We start from the raw sequence: 26,218 nt of genomic DNA, 5'->3' as shown, positions 1-26,218 counted from the left end.
CGGTGTTGTTAGCAAAGATACCAGCTGTGATGTTCATTGTTGTCTCAACTGCCTGAGTCAGATGTCGGATGGCACGGCTGTTTGCCATCGGGCCCCAGAGGGGAACAAGTCCCTTCATAGCATCGAGGAACTGCGCTCCTGTTGAGTCGGCTTGTTCAATGTCCTTGGCTCGTTTTTGTCTATGATGATTCGCTGGGGCCACATAAGTCGGAGGAAGGATGAAGGAGATGAAACAAGTGCCCCCCCAGCCTTTGGGGAGCCAGGTGTAGGCCTTTGTGCCGCAGACAAAATACATGTTTGGGGACGACACAAAGGAAGGTGGATCCGTGGAGTCCAAAGTTCTGGTAAAACGGCAAGCACTGCGGCCCACCAGCTGTGTCCCAAGTCCTTCTATGCACATGTGGCCTGTGACGTTGATGACTGACAGGGCCACAGTCAGGGTGGCAGCCGTTCGTTTCCGCAGGTAGGAGAAGGTGGGTCTGGTTGGATTGTTGAACACCTGCATTTCAATTCGTTCTTTAGCAGGGATGTCCATGTGGATTGAGTCGTTGGAGGTCTGCGGGCAGAAGTGTGTCTTTGTTTTGTTTCGCCAGACCCCGTGGAAGAAATGCGTTACAGTTTTGCTGGAGGTGGCATTGTCCTTATAGCTTTCTTGCAGGAGGATCAGCCAAGCAAGGCAGGAGCCATGAACTGAGAAGGGTGAAGGGATGAATGGTATCGAGTGTCCAGTGGCGTGGGGTAGCAACCCACAGATCCAACAGTTGGTGGCATTGGTGGCGAGATTGTGCTGGTGAAGTAGCTGTACGAAAGAGTTATTCCAAAACTCCTTTCGTCTCTCTCTGAGTTGAGGAGAGAGCGAAATCAGATAATGTTCCTTCATGGTGGTAGGCTGAGCAGTGGTCAGGAATGTTTCGTGAGCAGGTGCATTTTCTTCCATAATCCAGAGTGTGGTCATGAGGAGAAAGCAGAAAAGGATTGTGATGAAGAGTGCAATTGTCTTTGAGCTGTGGAGTCTATCTGTTCTTGGGTTTCTGTAGTGGGTATTTCCTGTTGCTTCCATCATCTTTTTATTTGGCGCTTCCATCACCTTCTTATCTGGCGCTTCCATCATCTTCAAGGTGCTCGGTAGCGGGCAGAACCACAGACTTCGTTTAGCTTCTCTCCGGGTGACCCTTGGTGGTGTTTAGGTCACCGTTCTGAGATTTTAACTTAGTCCGTGGTCTACTTAGCCGAAGCTCCCTCCTTTCGACGCAGGAAATACCCTTCTCTGGATGGCACAGTGGGATCAGAGAATTTTGAAAGTTCAAGTGCTTCGGTATCAGGATAGCAGGTTAGTGACGGTCGGTCCTTGTTCAGGAGCTCTTCTTGGTTGTCGATGTTTTCTGTCGTGGCCAGGGTCGAGGAGACCTTCTTACAGTGGTGTGCGTGCAGCCAGTGCCGTTTCCCCTCCACACGAAGAGCCGTCCGGGTAGTGATTAACACTTGCCAGGGGCCCGTCCACCGGGGTTCCAAACTCTTCGACCGCTGAAAGTTTCGGATCAGCACGAATTCTCCAGGTTGGATGGCGTGACCCGGACCCCTGGAAGCATCGGGGATGGCCTGCTGCACCTGCTGATGAATGACAGACAGAGTTTCAGTCAATTTATACAGATAATCAGACATTAGGACGTCCGGGACGTCATGAATGGAAGTCGGTTTCGGTGCAGACCAGACACTCATGGGTCGGCCGAAAACAACTTCATAAGGTGTTAAGTGATGTTTGGTGGGGGTGGAACGCATCGATAGCAATGCCAGTGGGAGGGCGTCTGGCCATTTCAGACCCGTGGTAGCCACTATCTTGGCCAGTTTCAGCTTTAATGTGGCATTGTGTCGTTCAACAAGTCCAGCAGACTGGGGGTGGAAGACTGCGTGGAACTTCTGTTTGATGCCCAACCCCTTTAAGATGAGCTGGATGACTTCGGCTATGAAGTGGGGGCCATTATCGTTTCATAAAATACGACAAAGGCCGTAACGGGGGAAAAACTCCTTTAACAGTACTTTTGCAGTGGCCATAGCAGTGTTGTCACGGGTTGGGTATGCTTCCACCCATTTGCTAAATGCGCATACCACAACAAGTACATATTTCAGGCCTTGGCATCTGTCTAGCTGGATGTAGTCCATCTGCCAGGACTTCAAACGGGTGATTTGGGATCCCAAATCCTCCCCGGGGTACTACAGTTCCTTTCCCGGGGTTGTGTTGCAGGCATATCAAGCATTGTTGGACCAGACGTTTGGCGGAGTCTGTGATTTTATCATTGTGCCAAACTCTGGAGACAAGTTCAATCATGGGGGCTGATCCTATGTGGGCAGGGGAGTGTGCCATAGTCAGTATGGGAACCAGGTACGAGTCAGGTAGCAACCATTTGTTTGTGTCTCTTGTCCGCCAGCAGCCTTCGTCATCTTTTAATCCCACCCGTGTCCATTCAGTCAGTTCGTGCTGTGTGCTAGCCATTTGAATGTCTCTAATAGTGTCCCTAGCGTCAGTCCATTTTTCTGCTTGTGACCTGGTCACGTACATATGTGTTGTCGTCCTATTTTCAGCTGTCGTTCGGGCAGTGATGTCGACTAGTGCATTTCCCTGCCCAATAACGTCTGTCACCTTTTTGTGTGCCTGGCATTTGACGACTGCAAGCTTTTTGGGGAGAAGGACAGCTTCGATCAAGGCGGAGACTAGATCCCCGTGCAGAATGGGGGTGCCGTGTGAGGTCAAGAATCCCCTTTCCCTCCAAAGGAGCCCAAAATGGTGAACCACCCCGAAGGCATACTGGCTGTCGGTGTAAATGTTCGCTGTGGTTCCTGCTGCCAGAATGCAGGCTCGTGTCAGGGCAATCAGTTCCGCTGCCTGGGCAGATCGTTGCGTGATGCGGGCTGTCTCGACTACAGTTCGAGCCGTGGTGACTGCATAGGCAGCGGAAGTAGTGCCATCGGGGAGTTTGATGCATGAACCGTCCACCCACAGCTCTCCGTCAGGGTCAGGAAAAGCCGTGTCTCTGAGGTCAACCCTACTTCTAGTCTGTTCGTCCGTAAGAGTCACGCAGTCATGTACAGGGTGCACATTGGGATCGTTCTCTGGTAAGGGTAACAGAGTTGCCGGGTTCAGTGTGGTGCATCTTTTCAGGGTGATATGGGGTGCAAGCAAAGTCAGTTCATATCCAGTCAGTCGTGCACTCGTCAGGTGTTGCGTCTTGGTTTGGTTCAGGAGGGTGTCAACTGCATGGGGTACCAGTACCGTGAGGGAATTCGAGAGCACGATCCCCTCACTCTGTCGGATAGAGATTGCAGCAGCAGCTACAGCTCGAAGGCAGGCAGGCAAGGCTCTGGCTACAGGGTCAAGAGTGGGAGAGAAATAAGCGCACGGTCGTTGCTTTGGGCCAATGGACTGGGTCAGGACAGATAAAGCGCACCCCTCCCTTTCGTGAGTGTAAAGGGAGAAGGGCTTTGTGTAATCGGGGGTACCTAGGACAGGGGCCGAACAAAGGGCATCTCGTAGTTCCGTGAAGGAGGTTTGGCACTCAGGGGTCCAAGGGAGTGGGAAGGGGACGTCTTTAGCTAGCAGAGAAAGCAGTGGTTTCACAACGAGGCTAAAGTTTGGCAACCACTGTCGGCAGAAGGAGGTGAGGCCTAGTAGGGAGCGAACCTGTTTCTGGGTCTTAGGGACAGGAGTTTCGAGAATGGTTTGGATCCGGTCGGGAGTGAGTTTCCTTCCTTCTTTGGACAAAAGGTGGCCTAGGTAAGTGACCTGGGGTTGGCAGAATTGCAACTTCATCTTGGAGACCTTGTGGCCATTTTCCGCAAGGAAGTGCAGGAGTTGAATGGTGGCTGCAACTGCTAATGGAGTGGTGTCGGCTGCCAAAAGGATGTCATCGACATATTGCACTAACACCACTCCATCGGGTAACTGGACTTGATCCAGTTGTCTCTTGAGGGCCTGGCTGTAGATGCTAGGGCTTTCTGTGTAGCCCTGGGGTGCTCGGCAGAACCTATATGAGCGGGCTTTTAGGGTGAAGCCGAAGAGATATCGGCTGTCTGGGTGGATGGGGATGGAAAAGAATGCGTTTTTGAGGTCAATGACAGTGAAGGTGGTGGCAGTAGAAGGAATCAAAGTCAGGATGGTGGTGATGTCTGAGACCACGGGGTACTGGGGTACCACCACTTTGTTGATCTCTCGAAGGTCAATGATAAAACGGTATGCTTTCTCATCTCCCTCTCCCTGTTTCTTGATGATGGGCAAGATAGGGCTGTTGCAAACGTTGCTAACCACTTCCTCTACCACTCCTGCGTCTATCAGCGACTGAATAATCTTTACCAATGCCTTCTCGCCCTCGGGCGATATCCGATATTGTGGAAGTTTTGGGAGTGTTGCGTCTGGTCGGACAGTAATGTGCACTGGGTCGATCAACATGCGCCCTACGTCCGAATCCGCCTTGGCCCACAGATATGGAGGCAGAGTGTCAAGCAGGGATGTGTCAGCGTCGGTGATGGAAAACATGCGTCGGGGAGGACAATGTCTAAGCAGAACGGGGTTGTCGTAAAGGAAAACTCGAACTCCGTCTTGAGAACATCTGATTGTCGCTCAGAAGTGTTTCAATAAGTCAAGTCCCATAATGGCGTCAGGGCTATTGGAGGAAAGCAAAAACGTGGTGTCAGTGGTGTTGTTTTCTAAGTCGAAGAGGATCGGGGCGGACAAAGGGTTAGTGGAGGGCGTGCCATCGAAACCTGTCGATGTTATAAGTGAGCCAGACAAGGGTGCCCTTGGAATCAGTCGTTTATATAACGCACTACGTGTTGCGCCAGTGTCTACCAAAATGGAGACTTTGTACCCAAGACCTTAGCAGTGACGTAAGGGCCTTGCTGGTCAACATAGAGCTCGACTGGATCCCTCCCTTGCCCTTGGCAGTCCTATGCAAAGTTGTGGGCGTCATCGTAATCAGATTGCTGGCATTGGTTCTGCCTGGGTCGATCAAATGTATTTGGTCTGCCTGATCTGTCGTTAGTCGCGTCATTTGGGGGCCCTCGCTGTTGTCCCTTATTTCTCGGTCCACTTGCTATGTCCTTGGGGTCTTTGCTTCTGATTATTTCCAGAAGAACTGGGCACTGGGATTTCCAATGGCCAGTTCCTTTACAGAAAGCACACTGGTCCTCTCTAATGTCTGTACGTCCAATGTGGGGAGTCAAAGTGCGGTCCTTGGGAAGTGCAGTCTTAGGGACGTTCGTCTGATAGTTTCCCCGGTATTGGTCTCGTCCTATAGTCACCCCTTGCAGTTGGGCAATCATCACCCTCTCTTTCAAGTCCTTCTTCTTTTTCTCTGTCGCTCTATCGTTTTCATTTTTCTGATGTTCATAATATTGGGCCATCTGGAGGATAGCCGTAGGTTTGGAGGCTGCCCAACTACTCTCGCTAGCCTGCAGTTTCTGGGAGACCTCCGGTGACAGACCCTTAACATAATTCTGGACAAACAGATGGTGTCCGGTTGCAGTGGTCATGTCCTGGCCGCTGTAATCGGAGAACACCGTTTCAAACCGGGAGAAGTAGTCCGATACATCCTCCTGGGGTTTCTGGCGACAGGCCGTTACTATCGACCAGTCCACTTTCTTTTCTGGAATCAGGGTTTTTAATTTCTGTACGATTTTATCTGGAAGGTCTAGAATGGGTTTCAAAGGCTTTTGTCCAGGTCCTCGTTGTTTATCAATGCCATCGAGTTGTGACCAGGTATGTCCAAACAGCTCAAGGTGGTCGACTTTCCGGATTTGCTTCCACACATCAGCTGGTAGACATAACCCGAAAAACAAGTCGATGTCAGCCAGGGTCATAATCGTTGAACCTAGGGCTGTACCCAATTCAGTATAGAAGGCAGTGGGGGTTTTTCGTAGGTCAGGCAGAGATTTCCGGAATGTCAGAATCTCTTGCCGGTCCCATGGCTGGTAGACCCAGTTGTACACTACCCTTCCTTTTGCATCTTTGTGGTTTGCATCATCGTTAGTCCCTTCACCTTGTGGAGGAACCCAGTAAGGGGCAGCCTCTCGTATCGGCATCATGGTGTTAGATTGCTCAGTTTGTGGTTCGGTCGCTACGGATGTCGTGGGTTTAGCTCCCGATTCTCGTTCCGTGAGGTGGCGGAAAACCTCAAGCGTACGCGTAAGGAGGTCCGTCACATCACACTTGCCCTCATCCCCGATATCGACCTTCCGGTACAGAGTCGTTAGGCTCTCGGGACCTTTGTCTCGATATCGGTCCTCGTATGCGTTCAAGACATGGTAACACAGTCGTACGGTAAAATGTCGTCTGTGACTCCCTGTATACGAGTTAAACATATCCGTGATGTACTCTTCATCTTCCTTCCTTTCTACCAGTGTCCTTGCTATCTTGTCGATCCCTGCTCGCTCATCTTTGCTTAGTCTGCTTGTTCTTGCAGAACCAACCCTTCGGGTCTCAGGGTCGCCTAACGTTGTCGTTTGCGTAGTATTTAATACAAGGAGTTCGGGCGGCACAGAGGCCATGGGGGCCGAAGCTGTGGCGCTACCCTCGTTTGTATCTGGGGGTGGTGGGTGCTGTGCTAAGGGTTGGGAAGGGGCATATGGAGGGGGCATGTAGATGATCGGAGGACCTAACAGCAGATCATCGTTGGCTCGTTGTTTCGAGGGTAAATCAGGGTAGAGCGTGGAGGACGTTCTAACCGGACACTGGCTTGATGTTTCCATTTCTAGTTTCTGTTTGGCTTTCTCTCTTTCCTTTATCTCTTCTTCTAGTTTCTGAGCAGCTAGGTGGGCTGCTTTTCGCAGCTCTTTTCCCAACCTACTCTCAGTTTTCTTTTTACGTTGTTCAGTTTCTTTGCGCCACATGCCGAAACTATCAAGCATAGTGGGCGTAGTCTTGTTTTTACCAAGGGCTGTTTCTAGCGCGTTTATTTTGTCATCATCAAAGGATCCTATCAGTGGCCACTGACTTTCTCGATCCTTTTTCGTGTATTTATGCCACAGCTTGTTATAGGCTATAGCGATCAATCCATGCTTCATGAACATGTCCTTATTAGGGGTGCCTTCCAGTGGAGCCGGATGGTTCATCTCTAATAAGCGGTCCGGGCTAAACAGGCTACCAATCAGTGGGGAGAAGACAGGCATGACGGATCACAACGGGGACAAAAGTCAGCACTGCCTATCTTATCACTGCGTGCAAAGACTAGACAGAATATTTCTATTCTACGTTGTTTGCAGGCAGTGAATACCTCATGAACCAATATCGAATAGTCAACGTTCGGTCAATCAAACAATTCAGTGGGGAGAATAAGTAGGCCCGCAAAGGTCTGCGTTACCTACCCTTTCACTATCTGTAAAGGGGGGGGGGGGTCCTGCTCTTTCCTGTTTGCAGACAGAGAATCTCCAGAAAACAATCCGTGAACAGTAGTCCAGGTTAAAATAATTAATCAGTGGGGGAGAAAGATAGGCACGACGGCTGCGTTACCTATCCTTCACTGCTTGCAAAGGGAGAGCCTGTTGTTTCTCCGTTTGCAGACAGCGAATCTCCAGACAAATCGAAAAAGAGTAATACTAGTATTTTCCAAACAATCAAACAATCATTTCGCAATTCGTCGTGTTTACACGACCTTACCCGGACCGCATGGACAGTTTCTTGTCTTCCGAATCCAGCGCCCGATCGTCCTCTTTTCTTCGTAATCCTCGCGGCACTCCTGATGGTTCCCAGTCAGGACCGTAGATCACTCGAGAGAGGTCTGTTCGGAACCAGTGAAGTTCGGATGATCGGCTGTCAGACGAGGGTCTATCGGACAGGTGCACTCCCGATCGTTGCAGTCATTCACTCTGTCGTCAGGACCTCTCCCACTGGATCCACGAGTCACTGATGGGCCCCACGTATGGGACGCCAATTGTAAAAAAGGGTCAGGAACAACCAATAAACAAAGATCCTTAAGTATTGCCCGGCGGTGTCGCCTCTTTAACCCACAAAATATTAATCAATGAAGAGGCAAGCGCTGGAGACTGGAAGGCAGGAAACAAGGGTTTATTCTCTCCGGAGGAGAACACATCAGTTCGGACAGCAAGTATCGTCACGAGGTGCTCTACCCGCATCTCTGAGGCCTGGCCTCTTATACACAGGTTTATGATCTTTATTGCAGGTGACACATTCTTGCAATGCTTTGAAGTATGAAAGGACATCCTCGGAATCTCCCCTTCAGGCCCGTTCCCACACACATTTACAGTTGAAGTCCCCACCCCGGTCACAACAGGTGATGATTATCGCGCAGCTGGACATTCCGCCGATTCACGGGATGTGTGGGGTTGATCGGATCTCATAGGGAGGGGGCTTTGATCAATTCGAGGGTCCTTTAATGGGGGACGCTTCCTACTGTACGGGGAGGGGGGCAATAAACAGTATCCGCAGGGCCAGGTGGCGGCCTGGGAACGAGGAAGACAAACGGGCACACAGGAAAAGGGGGTTTGTATCGAAGGGCCTGGGGCCATGAAAGGAATGAAGGGAGGTGTCGCGCTGGGAACAGGATGGGATTCCGGGGCAGAGCTGCGCTGAAGAGGGGTTTACGACCCAAGGCATGTGAGAGCGGGGGGGGGGTCGTCAGCGTGCGGGGTTGAGGGAGAGAGAGAGACGCGCTGGCTATCAGCGAGGGGCAGGAAGGCCATGGTGCTCAAAATGGCTGCCGCTTACGTGCACGAATGGGTTCAAGAAGAGCAAGATGGCGCCGATAATGTTGACGTTTGCAGCCTAACTTTTAACAGTGGCACCAGGGCCAGCGGGGAGAATTCCGGAGCTTACAGCTCACTATATCACCAGTATCCGTCCCCTGGAGATAACTTTACATCCTGCTCAAGAAATGGTAAAAGAGGCTGTTTCCATTGGTAATGCTGCTCCCGGGGGGAGCAGAACAGCTGCTCCATTAGTTGTTGCAGAAACATCCCATGCTATTCTCCCGGAAGTCCTAGAGAACTAACTTAGTACAACATAACATTAATGCATTACAGAAATAAACGGGGAGGCTGAGACTGGACAGGATCTCGGCAGCTAGAAGGAAGGGGGTGGAACAAGAGGTAGAAGCCATGTTGAAAGGGCATATAATTGAGCCATCCCAGATTTCCATGTGTTATCCAGTTGTGCTTGGCCAAAAGGAAATGCCAGCTTACGATTCTGTACTGAATTTAGACAGGTAAACAAAATCTCAAAATTTGACATGTACCCCCTTCCCCAAATAGATGAGCCAATCAAGAAGCTAGATAATGCCCGTAGTATGTCCACAGTTGACCTAACGAAAGGGTGTAGGCAAATTCCAATGGCCCCTGAGGACTGAGAGAAAACACCCTTTGCCACTCCCACAGGTCTCTACCAATTTAAAGCCATCCCATTTGGACTTGATAGAGCACCCGCCACTTTTCAGAAGTGAATGGATGCCCTGTTGAAACCCCATTGCGCATATTCAGCAGTGTATCTAGACTATATAGTTGTTAGAGGCCCATCTTGTCCATATAATGGTAGTGTTGGGAGTCCTAGAACAGGCAGGACTGACAGGTAATCCATGAAAGACCAATCTGGCTACAGGTCATATACAATATCTGGGATTTTCTAAACGGGTGGGCCCCATTTGACCCCTGTTCGACAAGGTAGTAGTGACACAACAGAGGACAAGACCAACTACATAAAAAGAAGTACAATCCTTCTTGGGATTAGTTGCTTACTACAGGCAGTTTATTCTGAAGTTTTCGTGCAGCTATTCCTCTTACAGATTTATTAAATAAGAACCACTCTACCAGGCTTGGTATGTGAACGGTCAGTCAAGTTGCCAGCTTGCAGCGGCTGAAGGACGGTCTTTGCAATGCCCCTGTGTTGACCTGCCCTAATTTCAAGAAACCCTTTGTCCTTCAGACTGGTATGTCTGGACATGGGTTGGGGCAGCATTGTCTCAGCTGGATGACTGGAGCATTATGACCTGTCCTCTATATCAGCCATCAACTCTTTTTGAGGGAGACCCAGCATTTAACCATTGAAAAGGAATGTTTAGTCACCAAATGGGCAGTAGGTCGCTCTCTAGTCTTATTTACTGATCATGCACTTTAGTGCAATATTAAGAAATTAATCAGAGAATATTGCAGTGATTGTTGGCATTGCAACCCTTTTCATGTAAGACTTATCAACGACCAGGCACACTACAAACAAATCTCTCCCGGCATCCTATCTCTGAATAATCTAGCAGCCATTCCTGAAAAGGGAGTATTGCCACAAGGATGTCAGAGGCAGCAAGCAATCCGACATCACCAATGGAATAAAACAGGATAAGGAGGTGAGGGTTATAGTGGCGGGAGCAGTTGTCACAAGAGAGATGGCTCAAAAAGCTAGTGACAGGGAGCACAGGAACGAGCATAGGGAAGGAGCAGGTGTGGATCCGTAGAGCAGCACGCAAATGTGGGAGAGGATGGAGGAAGGGCTTGAAGAGCAGAGCTATACAGGAAGAAATAGAGCTGGCGGAATAAATGGAGTAGAGCAGTGGTTGGAGTTAGGTGAAATTTGTGAAACCGGTAGAACAGTATCATAAAATGAGAAGATCTTGCGGTCATAAGTTAGAAGGTGCAGGGGGTCCCAGATGCTACAACCCAGGAGGCTGCCTAGTTTCTTTGCTGGCAGGGTATTGGAGGGCACCACTACCTGTGGCTCGGCCAGAGCACGTGGAGAGGGCGTGTGGTGGATTAAGTACATCAAACAGTTACTACTTGTCAGCGAGATGAGTGTAACAGGCATTCAAATAAGCACAAAGCACTACATGTGAAAGACTGGACCACAGTCTTTTATATGTATTCTTTTTCTTTAGTTCGGAGGGCCTCATTTCTTCCAGACGGCGCCAGAAGAAAAACCCAAAGACAAGAACAGTGCCTGGGGGACTGGAAGGGAGCCGCACCATAGGAGAATTGTCTGAGAACAAGACAAATATTTGAACCCTATATTGAACAAGCATTTGCAATGCAATAGGTCTCGCACTTGCGAGACTTAGAGCTTATAGCGTTGTAAATGGCAATGTCTTTTACCCATGTATATTTGTTTTGAGTCTTGAGCCTGCAAGTGGTGTCGTGTAATTGTAATTGCATGTATATATAGCGCTGACAAGATGAGCTTGCAGTGTGCTTAGGAAGGATTGAAGCAGGATGTGCTTGATATTTAAAAGGGTGGAAAAGAAACAGACCATAGGGGCAAAAAACATATGCCAACTAAACATTCTGCAAAGAAAAACATTTTTTAACAGCTTTTAACAAATCCACTTACTACCATATTGGGTAGCTTGACAGATCTTGGCTTAGCATACACTTAAACAGCATTTATCCTAAAAAGTCCTTCTCAAAAGTGTTTTCAAAGCTGGTGGTGGGGGGGGGAGGATAGCTCGGTAGTGAAAGCATGCGTATTGAAGACTGTAGAAAAACAAGATGCGGCCTTCACCCTTCCAAAGTCAGTGTTACTTCACAGAGTGGGTTCCTGTCACCAAGGCACGCGCGCCAGCTCACCAATAACTACATACTAACACCCACCCAAAACTGCTGACAGTCTCCAGCTAGTGGCCTGTCGGTTCTGTCAGGCGATGGGCTCTCACGCTGCAGAACCAGACAGAAAACTACAACTGCACAGTCCGTACGAAAGGAGGTTTTGGCACGCTTAAGGTTAAGATGTTGACAAGAATTACTGAACCTACTCAACATCATTTTGCTTTGCACTGGTTGGGGTTGTGCACGCTGCCTCCTACAGTTAGGACATTTGCACTACAGCCTCCACATGATTGGAGGTCTGGTGTGCTAGTAAACTTGTCCTCACCCGGAAGAGACACTTTCAGCCGTGGATGCTTTCACGCACTGTGAGCATATCTCACCGGTGGGGAGGGAGGGAGGCACGTGCTCGGAGCCTCTCAGACGCTTCTCTAGCTCGCGATGAAATCCCTGTGGAAGGGCCTTGCATGGAGTTTGGTTTCCGAAAGACTGGGCCTTTCCTGGTCCGAAGAAAATGCAGCCTTGCCCGGGGTGAAGGGAGCCCCCGGCCTTTTGTTGTCATGCATATCTCGCCCGGTGGGAGTCTGTTGGCTGCCATCGCCCTACCCCCGCCTTGTGCAGGGTTTCACATATCCCAGTCAGACCCCCCACAACAACAACCTGTACAGCGAGGACCCATGCCATCTACAGCAGCTGGCATGCCTGCGCACTGTAACATTTATATGGTGCTTACAACTATGTGTGGCGCAGATGCACCGTCTGCAACCAAGTATTAATCGGAATGCACTTAAGAACCAGACAGCTGACTTCCCGCTACCCTCACTCAACCCGCTTGAAAAGAAGGAATACAAAACTCAAATCAGGGTCCAGTTCTTTTACAACCTTTTGCGCTGGCATCACCAACATCTGTGCTCATTCGCCCCGCTGGGGGAGCCCTGCGACGGGGCAAGAGACTTAAAAAAAAAAAATTTAAAAAAAACTAGCACAAACTACCAGAAGGGTTCACCCCGTGTTGGCACACACAGCGCATCCAGAGAAGAATATTCAGCACCAGCTTTCCTTAAAACCACTTGGCAAAAAAACACATGCAACTTAGCAGCATAATAAATCAAGCCGGTGGACTCACATTCGCCGGTCCTGCAGCTTCAACTGCCGGTGCATGGCCAGAGAAAATCCAAAGTAGCTGCCGGGGTCGCCTGTCTTGCGGATGGCGCCGTCCGTGTCAAACTTTCAGAAACGGGTTCACACATCAACAGTTGAAATATGACTTTCCAGAGCCCCCAACATCTCTTAAGATGCCACTGGGCAAAACGAGGACTCGGTCACAACTCACCGATTGAAAGTCTGAGAAGAAACGGGCGACGTGAATGGGCTGAGCGGCGACGACTGTGCGGACTTCCCCGCTTTACGCTGTGCGACGCCGGAGAGGAGGGAAAGAGGAGAAACGAGAAGAAAAGCAAGTCAAAACGAAACTGAAACATACGGCGCATGGCAGAGTCGGATTCCGACGCGCGCGACCCAATCCCAAGGCGCGCGTCGCAATCCGACTCTGCCATGCTTCTTAATGGTGCGCGCGGCCAGCTCTTGTCTCCACTGGTTGTCGGCTTGTCGGCTGAACCGATCACTATAGTTCTCTGGCGAGAACGCGCTTCTAGCCGAGACCTAAAAAACTAATTCATACAATGTCTAGTAGACGGAGGTCTCCTTGTTGAGGCTGGGCAAGCTGGCTGTAGGGGGCACCATGGTCAAATACGCAAAAGGAGCAGGAGAATTGTTGCAGTTGATGAAGTGGGGGGGGGGGACAGGCCAAGAGAGTGTGCAGTAGCCTGCTCTCTTTAAAACTCTCTAGAGCACAATCAGCCTTGTCCCCATACCGGCGAGTTCTGGCTGACGGAATTTCGATTAGCAGGGATTGAAAATTGCTTGAGAACTCAGTCGACTGCAGCCACGCATGGTGGAGAATGACAACACTCATGCTCATGACCCACCTGATGGAATCGGGGGTGTCCAAGCCACAACGCATCAAGAATTTGGCTGCATCATGACCATCTTAAATCATGGAGATGGTGCCTGGCAAGCTGACGAATAACTGAGGAGCCGGAACATGGTTTGGCCCAAGCCCCCAGTAAGATATTTGTTACTGCCTCATTAAATGGAAGAAGGGTTTGACAAGATGTTTGCCCTGGTTGGACAACTTCTGTCAGTACATTGGTATTAACCTCCAAGATGGAGTGCTGGGGTTCCATCACTTCGGCTGCCCTATGCGTTGTAATGACCATGGCGTAGATGATTATAAAAGTATCTTGGATTAAGTTGATAATCAATTAGCGACCTCCAGAATAACCTAAGGTGGTACTGTAAGAAGTTAGAAATAGCACTTGCAAAACCATTCCATGATGGCATCCATTTGTAATAATACACTTTTGGTGTGGGGGTGGGAATTCAGTATGAGAAGTTTAACTCTGTCTGTCAATCATTAATGCTTATCAATTGTTACTTTATGTAGAGGTAAAGCATGTATGCATTGTTGATTATAAAAGTATCTTGGATTAAGTTGATAATCAATTAGCGACCTCCAGAATAACCTAAGGTGGTACTGTAAGAAGTTAGAAATAGCAATTGCAAAACCATTCCATGATGGCATCCATTTGTAATAATACACTTTTGGTGTGGGGGTGGGAATTCAGTAAGAGAAGTTTAACTCCGTCTGTCAATCATTAATGCTTATCAATTGTTACTTTATGTAGAGGTAAAGCATGTATGCATTGGTTTAAAACAAGAGTCCTTGAGTGATACTTTTTAACACCAAAATTGTTCCCTATTTGTCATATTGATCCCCTTTATGGTGATACTAAAATGGTTGGCTTTTTAATAAGGAAGACACTTTCATTACACATTTCTATTCTATTGAAGGTGTAGCCCTTGCAAGGCTAAAGTCCTTTCTTGAAAATCGTACTCAAAGGGTCTCTCTGCAACCTTATCTGTCTGAACCTAAAAGTTTATGGTGTGGGGTGCCCCAGGGGTCGGCATTGAGTCCGCTCCTTTTTAATATATACCTGGCCTCACTGTTCACAGTGAAGGCGATATCTTACGCCGATGACATACAGTTGATGCTTTCTTTTAAAAGTTCAGTTGGCGGATTCTTTCAAGAATTTTAAAGGCTGCCTGAAGGACGTAGCTCTTTGGATGAATAATAACCAACTTAAACTCAATGCTGAGAAACCGGAGGAATTGTTCTTCGGCAAGATCCAGCCACCTGCAGCAGATCTGTGGTGGCCAATAGAAATGGGCACCCGCCCGTTCCAGGAGGCACAGTAAAAAATTTGGGAGTAAAGTGGGAGGCTGATCTCTCCTTTTCTGCGCAGATACAGCAAGTGACAGCCGCCTGTTTCAGCAAGCTGAGACACCTGCAAAAATTCCTACATTTGATGCCGGAGGATTCCCGCCGGGTCATAGTTCATGCCACAGTGACATCTAGGCTGGACTATGCTAACGGCCTATACCTGGGTTTGCCAGCATACCTGATCAAAAAACTACAGCTGGTACAGAATGCGGCTGTGAGATTGATTAGACGGGTTACATTTCGTCATCACATCTCTTCGCACATCAAAGAGCTTCACTGGCTGCCGGTGGAAAAAAGAATTGAATTCACCTAACCTTAGCATTCCGTTCATTTCATGGGAGGTGCCCCAGTTATTTGAGACAACGTTTATGCATCTACAAACCGAATCGTGCCTTGAGGTCCAACTCTCAAAATCTGCTTTGTATTCCGCAAGTTAGGAAAGCCCGCCTCAGCGGCAGATCGTTGACAGTGGGGGCATCCAAGCTATGGAATTCCATGCCTAACCGCCTACGTCTGATTAAGTCAGAACCACTATTCAGGAAAGCTGTAAAAACATGACTTTTTAATCTAGTTTAAACTGCTCTCAGGACTCTGGCGTGACACGGCCTGGCTACTCGCTGACGATTGTTTTTAGCACCGGGACACCTCTGCTGGAGGTAGCTGTTCACGCTCTACAAATGGCGATATTATTATTATTTTTCAAGGTCATAGACTTGAGGTGGGGATTTATTCAACTAAAATTTGAAGATTTAACAATCTGTTACTTTTTTCGTGATTACTGAAATAAATGTGGGGACTGCTAGACATATTCTTCTGGAGTTAATTAGAAAATATGCAAATTAGAATATAGTAAGCCAGAACAAACCCTAGTGCTATCAGGCTTGGTACAAGAAACCCTACGTTTTGAATATATTTGAGTGAGGCTGTAGATGCAGGACAATAATAAAGCTTACAAAAGCAATAGTAGTGCTACCCAGTTACTGACTAAGTTATCTTACACTTTACGATTCACATTTATGTGGGAGTGCTCAACATCATACAATATGGCGGCCTCTTATCAGAGAAATACACCTTATGTTGTGTAGGCTAGGTTACCTGTTTTGTCGACGCTAGATGGCCATAAAGAAGAGTCCGTGTTTTTGCTGTCTTTGCTATGATGAAGCAGAAACCACCGATTATGTAATGCTAAGATGTACAGTTCTCAAATCTGTTAGGACTGCGTGCCTGCATGACTTAGATATTACCCAAGCCACTGAAACAACTAATACCCATTTGAGTATTTGTAACTTCTTGGAAAGGGAAAGACTGAATAATGTATTACTTAGTTTGCTAATTAATGCATTAGATGTGCTAATGTTTTTTACGGTTTTTAGCGAGTCTGTGTAAACCAAAAAAACTATATTTAGCTGTATCTAATCCATAGGGAGCAGTAGTACCTATGTAGTAAACAAACCTGAAGAAACGTTAGTAGCCAATATATGCGACAAATATTCAGGGCAAGCAGGGTGGAGTAATACACAGTGGCTTCTAGATCAGCCTTCTAACTTCCCTACACACAAAAATCTGTATGACGCTACTCCACCCTCACTTACAGTTCATTGAAAAATTTAATGGCCTAGTTCTGGCTTGGGGATTCACTAACAAGCCTTCTTCAGGACTGGTTGTATACTTTGCACTCTGCATTAATGAACAGATTTGCTCTGCCCTTGGCCAGACGGAATTGTGTGTCCATCCTTACCCAGCTGAAGAATCTCGTACTGTTTCTGTTTCTTCTTGAGTTTGATGGGCCCTGCATCCCAGCTTTCCTCGTTGCCCTTCAAGGGATGTTCACCACCGGACTCATCTGTGCTCACAGCACGGTGAAAGAGCTTGTACCCTGAGATCTGAGCATAGTTAGATGGTGGCAGCCAGCTTAACAACAGGGAGTCAAGCCTAGCCCGAACCTTCAACTCTGTAGGAGCAAACGGAACTATGGAAGAGAAAGAGAAGGAAAGATTATGATTGAACAAAAGGGATAGAAGGTCACTGTGCATGGGAGAGGAGGAAAACCAAGAATGGGAGTGGAGGAAAACCAAGAATGGGAGAGAAGGAAAACCATGTGCACAGAGAAAAGGAGAGAGAGAAATTAGCATTGAAGGAGGGAAGGACCATCTATTGTATTGATGCAATAAAACACAATGCAAGACTTAGAGAAGAAAGGCCCATGGGGAATGTCACGATAAGGAAGACTATGAACAGCAGAGAGAGAAGAATGGACTATGGCAAACAAATCAAGGAGAAAAAAAGAACTGTGAGAGTTGAGCACTGTAAAAAAAGGAAAAAGAATGGATTAACAGAAGAACTATGACACAAATAAAGAACATTAATCACTCTGAAAGTAAGAGGGAGAAAGGACAATGAATCAAGAGAGAAGAGAGAGAATGGTAAACCATGAGTGCCATTGAAGGAATGGAGTTCAATAAGCAGAAAGGTGAGAAGGAAGAGATGTCAAGGAATAGCATGAACAGAAATAAGCACCATGTGCAATAATGGCGGCAGAAACAAGAATCACACATAATAGGTAGGCAATCAATGAATGTAAGGAAGATTGAAAGAAGAGCACAGCATGAATAAATGACGTACAGAGAATGAACATGAAGAAAATAAAGAGGAAGGAGGGCCATGCACAATGAGAAGGAAGGATCACATGGAATGTGTGATGGGAGGACTAGTAACAATGAGGAGAAAAAGAGTAAAATAAACACAGGGAAGAAAAGAAGGACTGTGAACAGCAGGCAGAGAGAGATAATGTGTGATGGACAACAAGAGAAGGAAGGGTCTTCTCTTGCAACTGAGAGAGAAGGAATGACAGTGAGAAACAGGATAAAGGAAGAAAAGGAATAACAGGGAGAAGGAAGAAATTGAAGGCTAGGAGTCAACAGTGAGAAGGAACAACAGTAAGAGGATGATCAATGAACAAAAGGGTGAAGGTGAAGGATAATGCAAAGACAAAAGTAGACAATGGCTGATGAAAGAAAAATTTCAGCCCAGGAAAAATAGGGAGAAAGGTAAGGACCATTATCTATAGACAGATGACAGAGAACAAGTAAGAATAGGAAGAGAAGAAGGAAGAGGGAAAAACAAGGAAATGGAGAAACAAGAGAGAGAACGAATCTAACTGAAAAAAGGGTACAGAAGGAAAGACTATAATCAGAGGGAAAGGAAAGAATGAAATAAGTTGTTGCTTTGATCAGTGGTTGGAGAGGTTTACAGGTGAACTCTAACTCACCGCTCCTATCGGTTGACTGCATGGACACCTACCATGTGTCTTGTTGAACTTTTCGGGGGTGCGGTGCTGCATCCACTCCGAGGGAACACCATATCCAGCTATGGTGCCAGCTGCTATCCGAACTTTGTAAGCCCGGTTTGGGTGCAGAGAGTCCAGGGTCACCTCAGTTTCATTGCCATTAACTTCCACAGAGTACACCTTATCCACTGCGGGAAGAGAAGAGCATAGCATAGTAGGACAGGTCAGTAAATCAGTGCATCTTCTACTGAAATAGAAGTGACCCCTGCGGTTCGCTGCTTGGAATGTTGCTGGGGCCCAAATCTGCACTTTTCTATGGCTGTTACAGACCGCCCCATGGTGTTGTTTCATGAAAAACCATAATCAAACACTAATAAGCCACAAGACAATGGCAGCAAGCACAAACTGAAAAACAAATGATTTCAGCTACCCAATCAGGCTGGACAAAGTAAGAGGTACAAATTCATAACTCGAATGTTAGAACACAGGAAAAGATGTCATGACATGCCAACCTTATGCCGAACTGGTATATTCTATTTTGGCACCAATGCCTCACAGTTTTCTATGGCATGTCAGCTGGTGATGTGCTTTAACTAAACGCACACTGTTCGGATTCTTTTTGATGATAGGAGAGGTGTAAAATAATATACTAAGGTTTGACTGTGCGGTCAAAACATTCACAGTGATTCACTAGAGCTTATGTATGACCAGGTGGACAGGGATGCATGTCCTATGTGATAGAGCGCTTACAGCACTCTAAATTGTATGAGTGCATTATACTCATAGTTCAAACGCACTTACCTATATTTGTATCATGTGCAGTGTATTATGTTTATCAAATGTATTTATTCAACACCCCAAGCATAGAATTGTAATGTGTACCTTTAAGTAGGATTTACATATATTGAGACACTATCATTCCTGTATGCATAATGTACAGGATGACATAATATTCATATATAAATGTAACTGTGTGTTGTTTAAGTTGCCTGCATGGTAGGCCCAGAGCTGCAAGTTGTTGACAATTTAAAAATCCTTGGTTGCTAAAGAAATAATTAAATACATTTCTTGTTGTGCCAGAACCGTATGCTCTCATCCCACTGCAGGTAGAAGAATTCAACCTCGTTATTCTTAGTTTAAGGAGATAACCGGAATGTCTTTGAAAAGTCTGAGAAGAGAGAAGGGAGGATACCTTCTGTGCCTGGCCTATCTGAACCTCAATGCCACTGGAAGACAAGAAGAACGTAATTAAAGAAGTAACGGAAAGATACTGGGGAACTTTGCAAGGGAAATCATTTGTCATGTGATACATTTAGGGGGTCTGAGTTTTGTCTTTTTGTATTATGCACTGAAAAAAAAAGCAGACTTCTACAATTTCGGAGGAGAAGGAGCATCTCAAGAGCGAGCTCCTTAGCCTTAAGCTATTATGACCCATGACATGAGTACTTCTTAGGAAGTCTACACGTGCAGACACCTTTGGGAAATGAGATAGGGAAAATAGAAGGAACATCAATGAGAGTAGTGTAAGGAAAGATAATTTATGCTTTCCTTCCTAATGAAAAAGGAATTAGATTCCGCCTCCATCTTGGGGTGTATTTTGATTTGGGAATGTATCACATTGTGCCTTCTATGCCAGATTAACTATATGCGTAGGTTCGGCTCCGTATTGATTTTTATGTACCTATATTCTCTCATTTGAAGGTGCGTGTATATTCAATTATTTTTGGCCTTATAATAAAACCTATCAACTGGTCTTTTAAAAATGACTAAATTGTAAGTATAATTTTGTAGTGTTTACTCCCCACAACCACTTTCAGCAGGCAAATAAAAGACCCTCAGTGCTAAATTTGGAAGGCAAGGCAAGGACTAGATTTAGCGTAATCATATGTATCACTGTCTGCCTTTTCCGGGTAACAAAGGTGGCTGCACATTAAATGGTTTCGGATCGAGGAGACACTAGAAAAAGCAACGTAAAGGGCCCTGCAGGATACTTGGTGAAATTAAATTTCATGTTGCTCAGGCTGCAATACCAGCTTGCTGTATGTCCTCATTTTAAAATGAAGAGGAGCATGGTCCCCAGTGTCTGCCGGCCCATACGGTAGGGCACTGAAGCGATGACCAAACCTTCTGTAATCAAAGAGTTCAGAAATCTCTCTGAGCAATGGCCAGTCACCAAACAGTTTAAGAAGCCATTTCGAGCATGGGCCGGCTTTGGCTGGTTCCTCTCACCATTCAAGTACCAGAGAACCCTGAATCCCTAAATTCAGGCCAGGCCAGAGACAGGGCTTTTTAAGTTTTCTCTGCTTGATAATCTTCAAACCATGAGCTGCACGCTTAAAAAAAGGGATGATTTCTGGATGCCTCTGTTATCCCTTGATCCCTTGATTTGTAATTGACTCTGAAGAGGTGAGCCTTACAGTTTACTATTGTGTCTCTGTTTTTTTCGTTACCACAGGACTTGTCCTTAGGTGCTGGGACTAGTAGACAATACTGTTTATTTTGGTGAAAAGTCTGACATAAGTCAAATAGTTATTAATTTGAACATAAACGTCTTTTGTTCTGCATCTAACTTTACCTGGGAGAAGTCACTTCACATGGTGCCAAGTGACCATGTGATGTATCACCCCTTCAGTCAGCTCAAGCTTTTTACCTAACATCAGCTGACATTCTGGGACCGGTTGTTGCTCTTACTATAACTACCGGCCCGGAAAGTACACTGCCTGGGCTAGAGATTACAACCACAACACACCGGCCATGGGCTTCCCTTATATTAAAGTGTCATAATGTAACCTAACATCATGAAACATTCACTTGCACATGCCTTAGCCTTGAAAGACACATGTTCTTTGCTACCAAGCTCAGTAATGCTCACTTTATCTATCTCTGGATGGTGAAATGCCGGGCGGACCCAGTGGATTCAAACCTGTAACCATGGGTCAAACACAGATTGGCGTAAAACAAATCCAGCACAGCACAGCACATTTCCTAACCAGCATACCACACTATTGGCCAAGTATAACATTTCCTACAACAAAGTCTAGGCAAAACATCCCATAATCCATATCCCGGGCCAGTATACTACACCCCTTGATGCCACACTGCGTGGCATTGCATGCCGCCTAGCCTTGTCCAGTGTACCTTTCACTGCAGTTAAGTATTCCAAAATGTCCTACCCCAGGGAAACATGAAACACTACAGTGTCTCATTCCTTGGCACAGGAAACTACTGCTCCCATTGGCAAGATCCTATCATTCAAGCGGCCATACGAAACCCAACACTCCCTTCAATCACTGGACAAAAGATAGTTAAACACCCCAAAACAGCCTCACTATATCAAAACAAAGACTGGCGGTATACAACTTCCAGCATACGTGCCCCTTCAATGAGCTATGAAGACAAGAAGTATGCAGTTGCTGTGTGGGAGTCTAGGTCTACCAGGAGGCCAGGTCAGTGGAAGTACTCCTTCAATGAGCCAGGCCCCTTACACACCCCTCGGGTGTCATGCTTCATCCTCGGGCACCTCCTCGTTGGGCCGGCGCTGCAATGCACAACAGGCCGATCAAGGGGGCTTTTTGCCGGAGTTCTTTTCTTTTTGCCGATGTGAAGAGTGAGGTGGCGGGGGGGTGACTAAATGTGAGTAGAATGGGAAAGAAATGTGCAATAAAAATGGGGTCCAAAGGCAACTTTTATCACTGGGTTCCTTTGTCATGGTTAAAAACATGAGTTGAGCCAGAGGTAAATATAATGGTCTACCCTAGCAACAGTTAGTGCGAGTCAGGGGCCAACATGTTTCATGCCTGTTACTATCCGGAAGGATCATGGCATTTCATTAGGACCAATAATCCTATGCTACTCAATCAAGGATGGTAAATTTGGTGTGTGTAAAAAGACCATGTCATGCTTACATCACATGGATATATAGTAAACTGTCATATGTACCGTGCTGGTCCATTTCCGTTTTCCCTAAGTTAGCATGAGAATGCCGTAGTCCTTACTTTGCTTTGTACATGTTACTATTCACACAGATTTTTCTTTATGCCACTCTGTACTTTCACACAGAACTTACTGTTATTTTTCTGTTTTAGTTTGAATGACTGTAGACAAGGTCAAACAAAAATGCCCCTTGTTATTCTGTTTTGGTCAAGCTCTAGCCCATAAACAAAACACACACATGCAGCTGTTGTTTGGAAACACGTGGTCTTTGTCATATAGTTATGCACAGACAGGCAAATACACAGATGAGATTGCGACTACACTTGAGATGTAGAACCTTCATTTGTGCATGCTAAGGTACGGGGTCAACTGCAAACACCCAGAGATCTTTTGATATATAATCACTTTGCTTCTATAGAAGGAGAGGAGGGGTTAGGTTATCCTGTCTTATACAATGACAGCTCCTTTTATGATTTATGGATTACTTACAATGCTGACCGTATTTGTGTTAGGCATCTTCTCACTTGTTGTGGCACGTATACTGCATACTAGAGAATGATAATTCAAATAAATATTTTAAACTTTCCTCATGTCTCCGTCAGATCTTATTGTGGAGAAGTACGTGTGTGAGAGTGAAAGGGTGTGTCCTGCCACCGCAATTTCGGACCGGGACGGGAGTGTTGTGTTCTGGGGTCTCTAATCACTTGTTCCTCTGTGAGTGTGTAGGAGGGCAAGTGAGACACTATAGCTAGTTGGTCCTGGGCTCGTGGGTACTAAGGTGGTAGGATAACTCAGTCCCTGCCTACTAAGGTTCTATGGTCCCAAGCACAGTTCTGTTATTTATCAAAATCCCTGCAGCAATACCTTTGGGGGACAGACCCAAACTCAGTGGAAAGAGGGCCCCAATCAGCCCGGTCAGAACAAACGCTAATTCACTGGAAAAGAGATAACCATACATCCAGAAACAGCCTCACAATATCATCACATCTTGGTGAAACATTTCCAAACATGAAATAAAAAATCATAATACACAGACACCATGATGATGCTCACACTTGAACTTTTAAAAAAACATGCTCATATTTTCATGGTTCATTGTTCAAAGATTTGTAGATATGGTCACAGTGTTAGAAGCCCGCTCACATTTTTGTTACCATTGGAAAAATCTAATCAACTTTCACAGTCACAAATTATTTGAAGGCAACATTGTCCTTGTTCAGTTCCAATGTTTAGCAAACACTGGGCTGAACCACATTTGCCTTTCCTAGTACATTCAATTCCACAACAAACGTATCATTACATTGAGAGTGTTATGTCCCACTATAGATATTGTCCATCAACATCATGGATGACAAAGGTCGCATGAGTGACAACTATCCTTATGTGAAGGGTGTGCCCAGCGCTTTGAGACGCCATATTTTACCAAATAGCAAATGGTTTAACTTTGCTGGCAAAACGATCTGCTAAATTCGCTGCCTCCACTGCTTTAAAAAGTCTGCATATAGCTCAGATTCATCACAACAAACGACGTGATTGGTCACAGCTGCTGTTGCACCTTTAAATGACACAGACTGTAGACCATATTGATGAAAGATCTAGAATTTCTATAGTGTTACGGATAGGTCTCCTTCCCTCTGAACCCTTTCAACTCAAAAACCCGGCTTACCTTCCTTCGCAGTGCAGTAGTCAATTTGATACTTTATGATTTCCCCGTTGCTCACTTCCGGTTGAAGAGGAAGCCAGCTCACGTGGATATCAGTTGGAGTATTGCTGGACAAGGAGTGCTGGGGGGCAGCTTCCGGCACTGAAGATGAAAAGAAAGAAGACAGTAAATCATGGAGTGGAATGAACGTCCTGCACGGTGCACGCGTGTCCGCAGGTAGAACACCCAGAAAAGAACCTAGGTGAGCGCAGGTAGAGCCCCGCTATAGATGGGAGAGCGAGACAGCCCATGAGAAGCAGAGAACCCAGAGACTGGACAGAACACCTGAATACACATTAAGGAGTGAGTGCATCAGGCCCTGCCCTCTCCCTGACTGTTGCATTTCCAGCCATTCTGGTAAGGCTTTTCAACCATTTGGTGGGGTGGTGGTGCCTCGGCCTATGCATTGTAAGATAAGTAATGCTTTCCTCAGATCAGTTTCAACTGTTATTCTGCGATTCATGGACGAGGAACTTGCCTTGCAAGTCATAGATCTACTGGAGGGGAGCTGAAGTGCTGTAGTCAATGGCATGGGGGAGAGGCATTTTCGCTTGGCTTGAATTGTTGGGCTATATTAACCAATCCCACCCTGCGGCTATATGCACAGAATGTATGCAGCTTAAGGAAGTACAACAAGATAAGACTAGTCACTCATAGTCTACACAAGAATCAAAGGGCAAACCAACGTATAACACATTCTGTACAGCAACAAAAGCCAGGTGTGTTCTGGAGCTCAATAAACGTCATACCAGAGTTTCTGGATTATCTCTATGACAAATAGTTCCTTTAATGTAATGGTATGCATTTTATTTTTTAATCTATCTGAAAATCTAGTCTCGAATCAGCATTCCTGGAATCACGTGGGGCACCACTGGCCTAGATCAGCCATTTCACATACTGAGTAATGACATCAATAAGAGAGCCTTAAGCTTCAGAAAGAAATGACCAAACAGGTCGATACCCACTACACGTGTTCTTTGAAGGGAGTGTTTACTGCAGATATGTGATCATGTTTTACGCAGACTTTACAGATAAAATAGTGTTTAGTACTAGAAAAAGCTATAAAGTAAAAATGTTACTTGCCCTGTAAAAGATCTGTTCATCAAGTGTAGTGCTGTAGATTCACATGCTCTGCACACTCCTGACACTTAGCCTTGGGATCGGATGTTTGCAGGTTGTTTTTTTTCAAAGAAGTCTTTGGAGGCACAGGATTCACTAAGACTCCACCATTATTGGGCAATGAGCATGGGCACCCATGCCATGGTAGAGTGTTTGTTGCACAGCAGGTGAGATGAAGTATACAGCGGCGAATGAAGGCAGTATGGTGCACCATGTGTATTGAGAAAGTAAGTTAGGTGATAAAAGAAGAGATCTGCAAGTAAAAACACACACTTCTGAAGAGGAGGGTGGGCCCATGTGAATAGACAGCACTACAAGCAACAAACAGAGGTTATCATGCGTAACACTTTCCGTTCATAGCATGTGTTACAGTAAATACACATGCTCTGCACAGACTGTAAAGGAGTCCCCCTACAAGCAGTGGCTATAGTGTGGGTGATGTACATATCTGAAACAAACTCTGGCCAAACACAACCTGCTGACGCGCTATGATATACACACAATAATGTTTAATGAATGTAGTGGCGGCTCCTCTGTTAAGGCGGAGGAGCGCTGCATAACTGATTTTCAGCAGTGGAAAAAAGGAAAAATAAAATGATAATAACACATTGTTGTTATCATTTAATTTTCCTTTCCGAGGCAGTTTTACAGGGAGGGGATAGGCTGTCTCACAGCCAGCAGGGGGAGGAGTGGTTCATGCACTTAAGTATGCATTACGGTTTGGAAGGCCGTCCTTGGGCAGGCCAAACAGTCATGCGCACTTAGCATGTTATCCACCGGGTTATAATGCACAGGCTGGATGGAAAACATGCCCAGACTCCCACTGCCTGCCTGGGCGCCAAACCACGGCGCTCATACCAATCACGACGCTGCTGTCATGGTGACAGCAGCTTCGTGATTGGCTTAGGGGAGTCTGGGTGTTTCCTGCTGCCGGAGGAGAGACGGTGGCCCTGCAGAGAAAGTAAGTGGATTTTTTTTTTTCGTTCACCTCCCCCCAAAGAAACACCCCTCTGCCCAGCCCCGCCACTCCAGTTCTGTACCAGCTGCCGCTGAGTGAATGTTCATGTAACCATGCCTTACATATCTCAGTCAGCAGGATTTTGCCAAAGAAGTAGAGGTGTAATGGGGGCCCTCGCAGCCACTGTGGTGGGTGGGGGCCACCACACCACTCACCTCAAAGGGGGACCCCTTGGGCTGGCCAGCTCGCACAAATGTTCACTTCAGTCGGATTCGAATGTAAGGAGAAATGCTAAATTAATTAAAGACACTTTACTGTATAACTTAACATGGACGCCCAATGTGGGTGAGCTGC

General features: G+C 46.5%; 1 protein-coding gene across 1 annotated transcript in view; it reads right to left on the bottom strand.

Annotated features, from left to right (window-relative positions):
* Positions 1–26,218, bottom strand: part of IGDCC4 (immunoglobulin superfamily DCC subclass member 4) — a 705,186-nt gene that overhangs the window by 102,695 nt on the left and 576,273 nt on the right. The window contains exons 9-11 of the mRNA XM_078684077.1: positions 23,752–23,889; positions 18,167–18,340; positions 16,605–16,835 (exon numbers count right to left, since the gene is read on the bottom strand). Coding sequence (XP_078540203.1) covers positions 16,605–16,835; positions 18,167–18,340; positions 23,752–23,889 — 543 coding nt within the window. The remainder of the gene's footprint in view (positions 1–16,604; positions 16,836–18,166; positions 18,341–23,751; positions 23,890–26,218) is intronic.

This window comes from Lissotriton helveticus, chromosome 3_1 (genome assembly GCF_964261635.1).
Source record: "Lissotriton helveticus chromosome 3_1, aLisHel1.1, whole genome shotgun sequence".
Classification (NCBI taxonomy): Eukaryota; Metazoa; Chordata; class Amphibia; order Caudata; family Salamandridae; genus Lissotriton; species Lissotriton helveticus.
The sequence above is the reverse complement of the archived record's forward strand: the minus strand, read 5'-3'. Positions and strand labels throughout refer to the sequence as shown.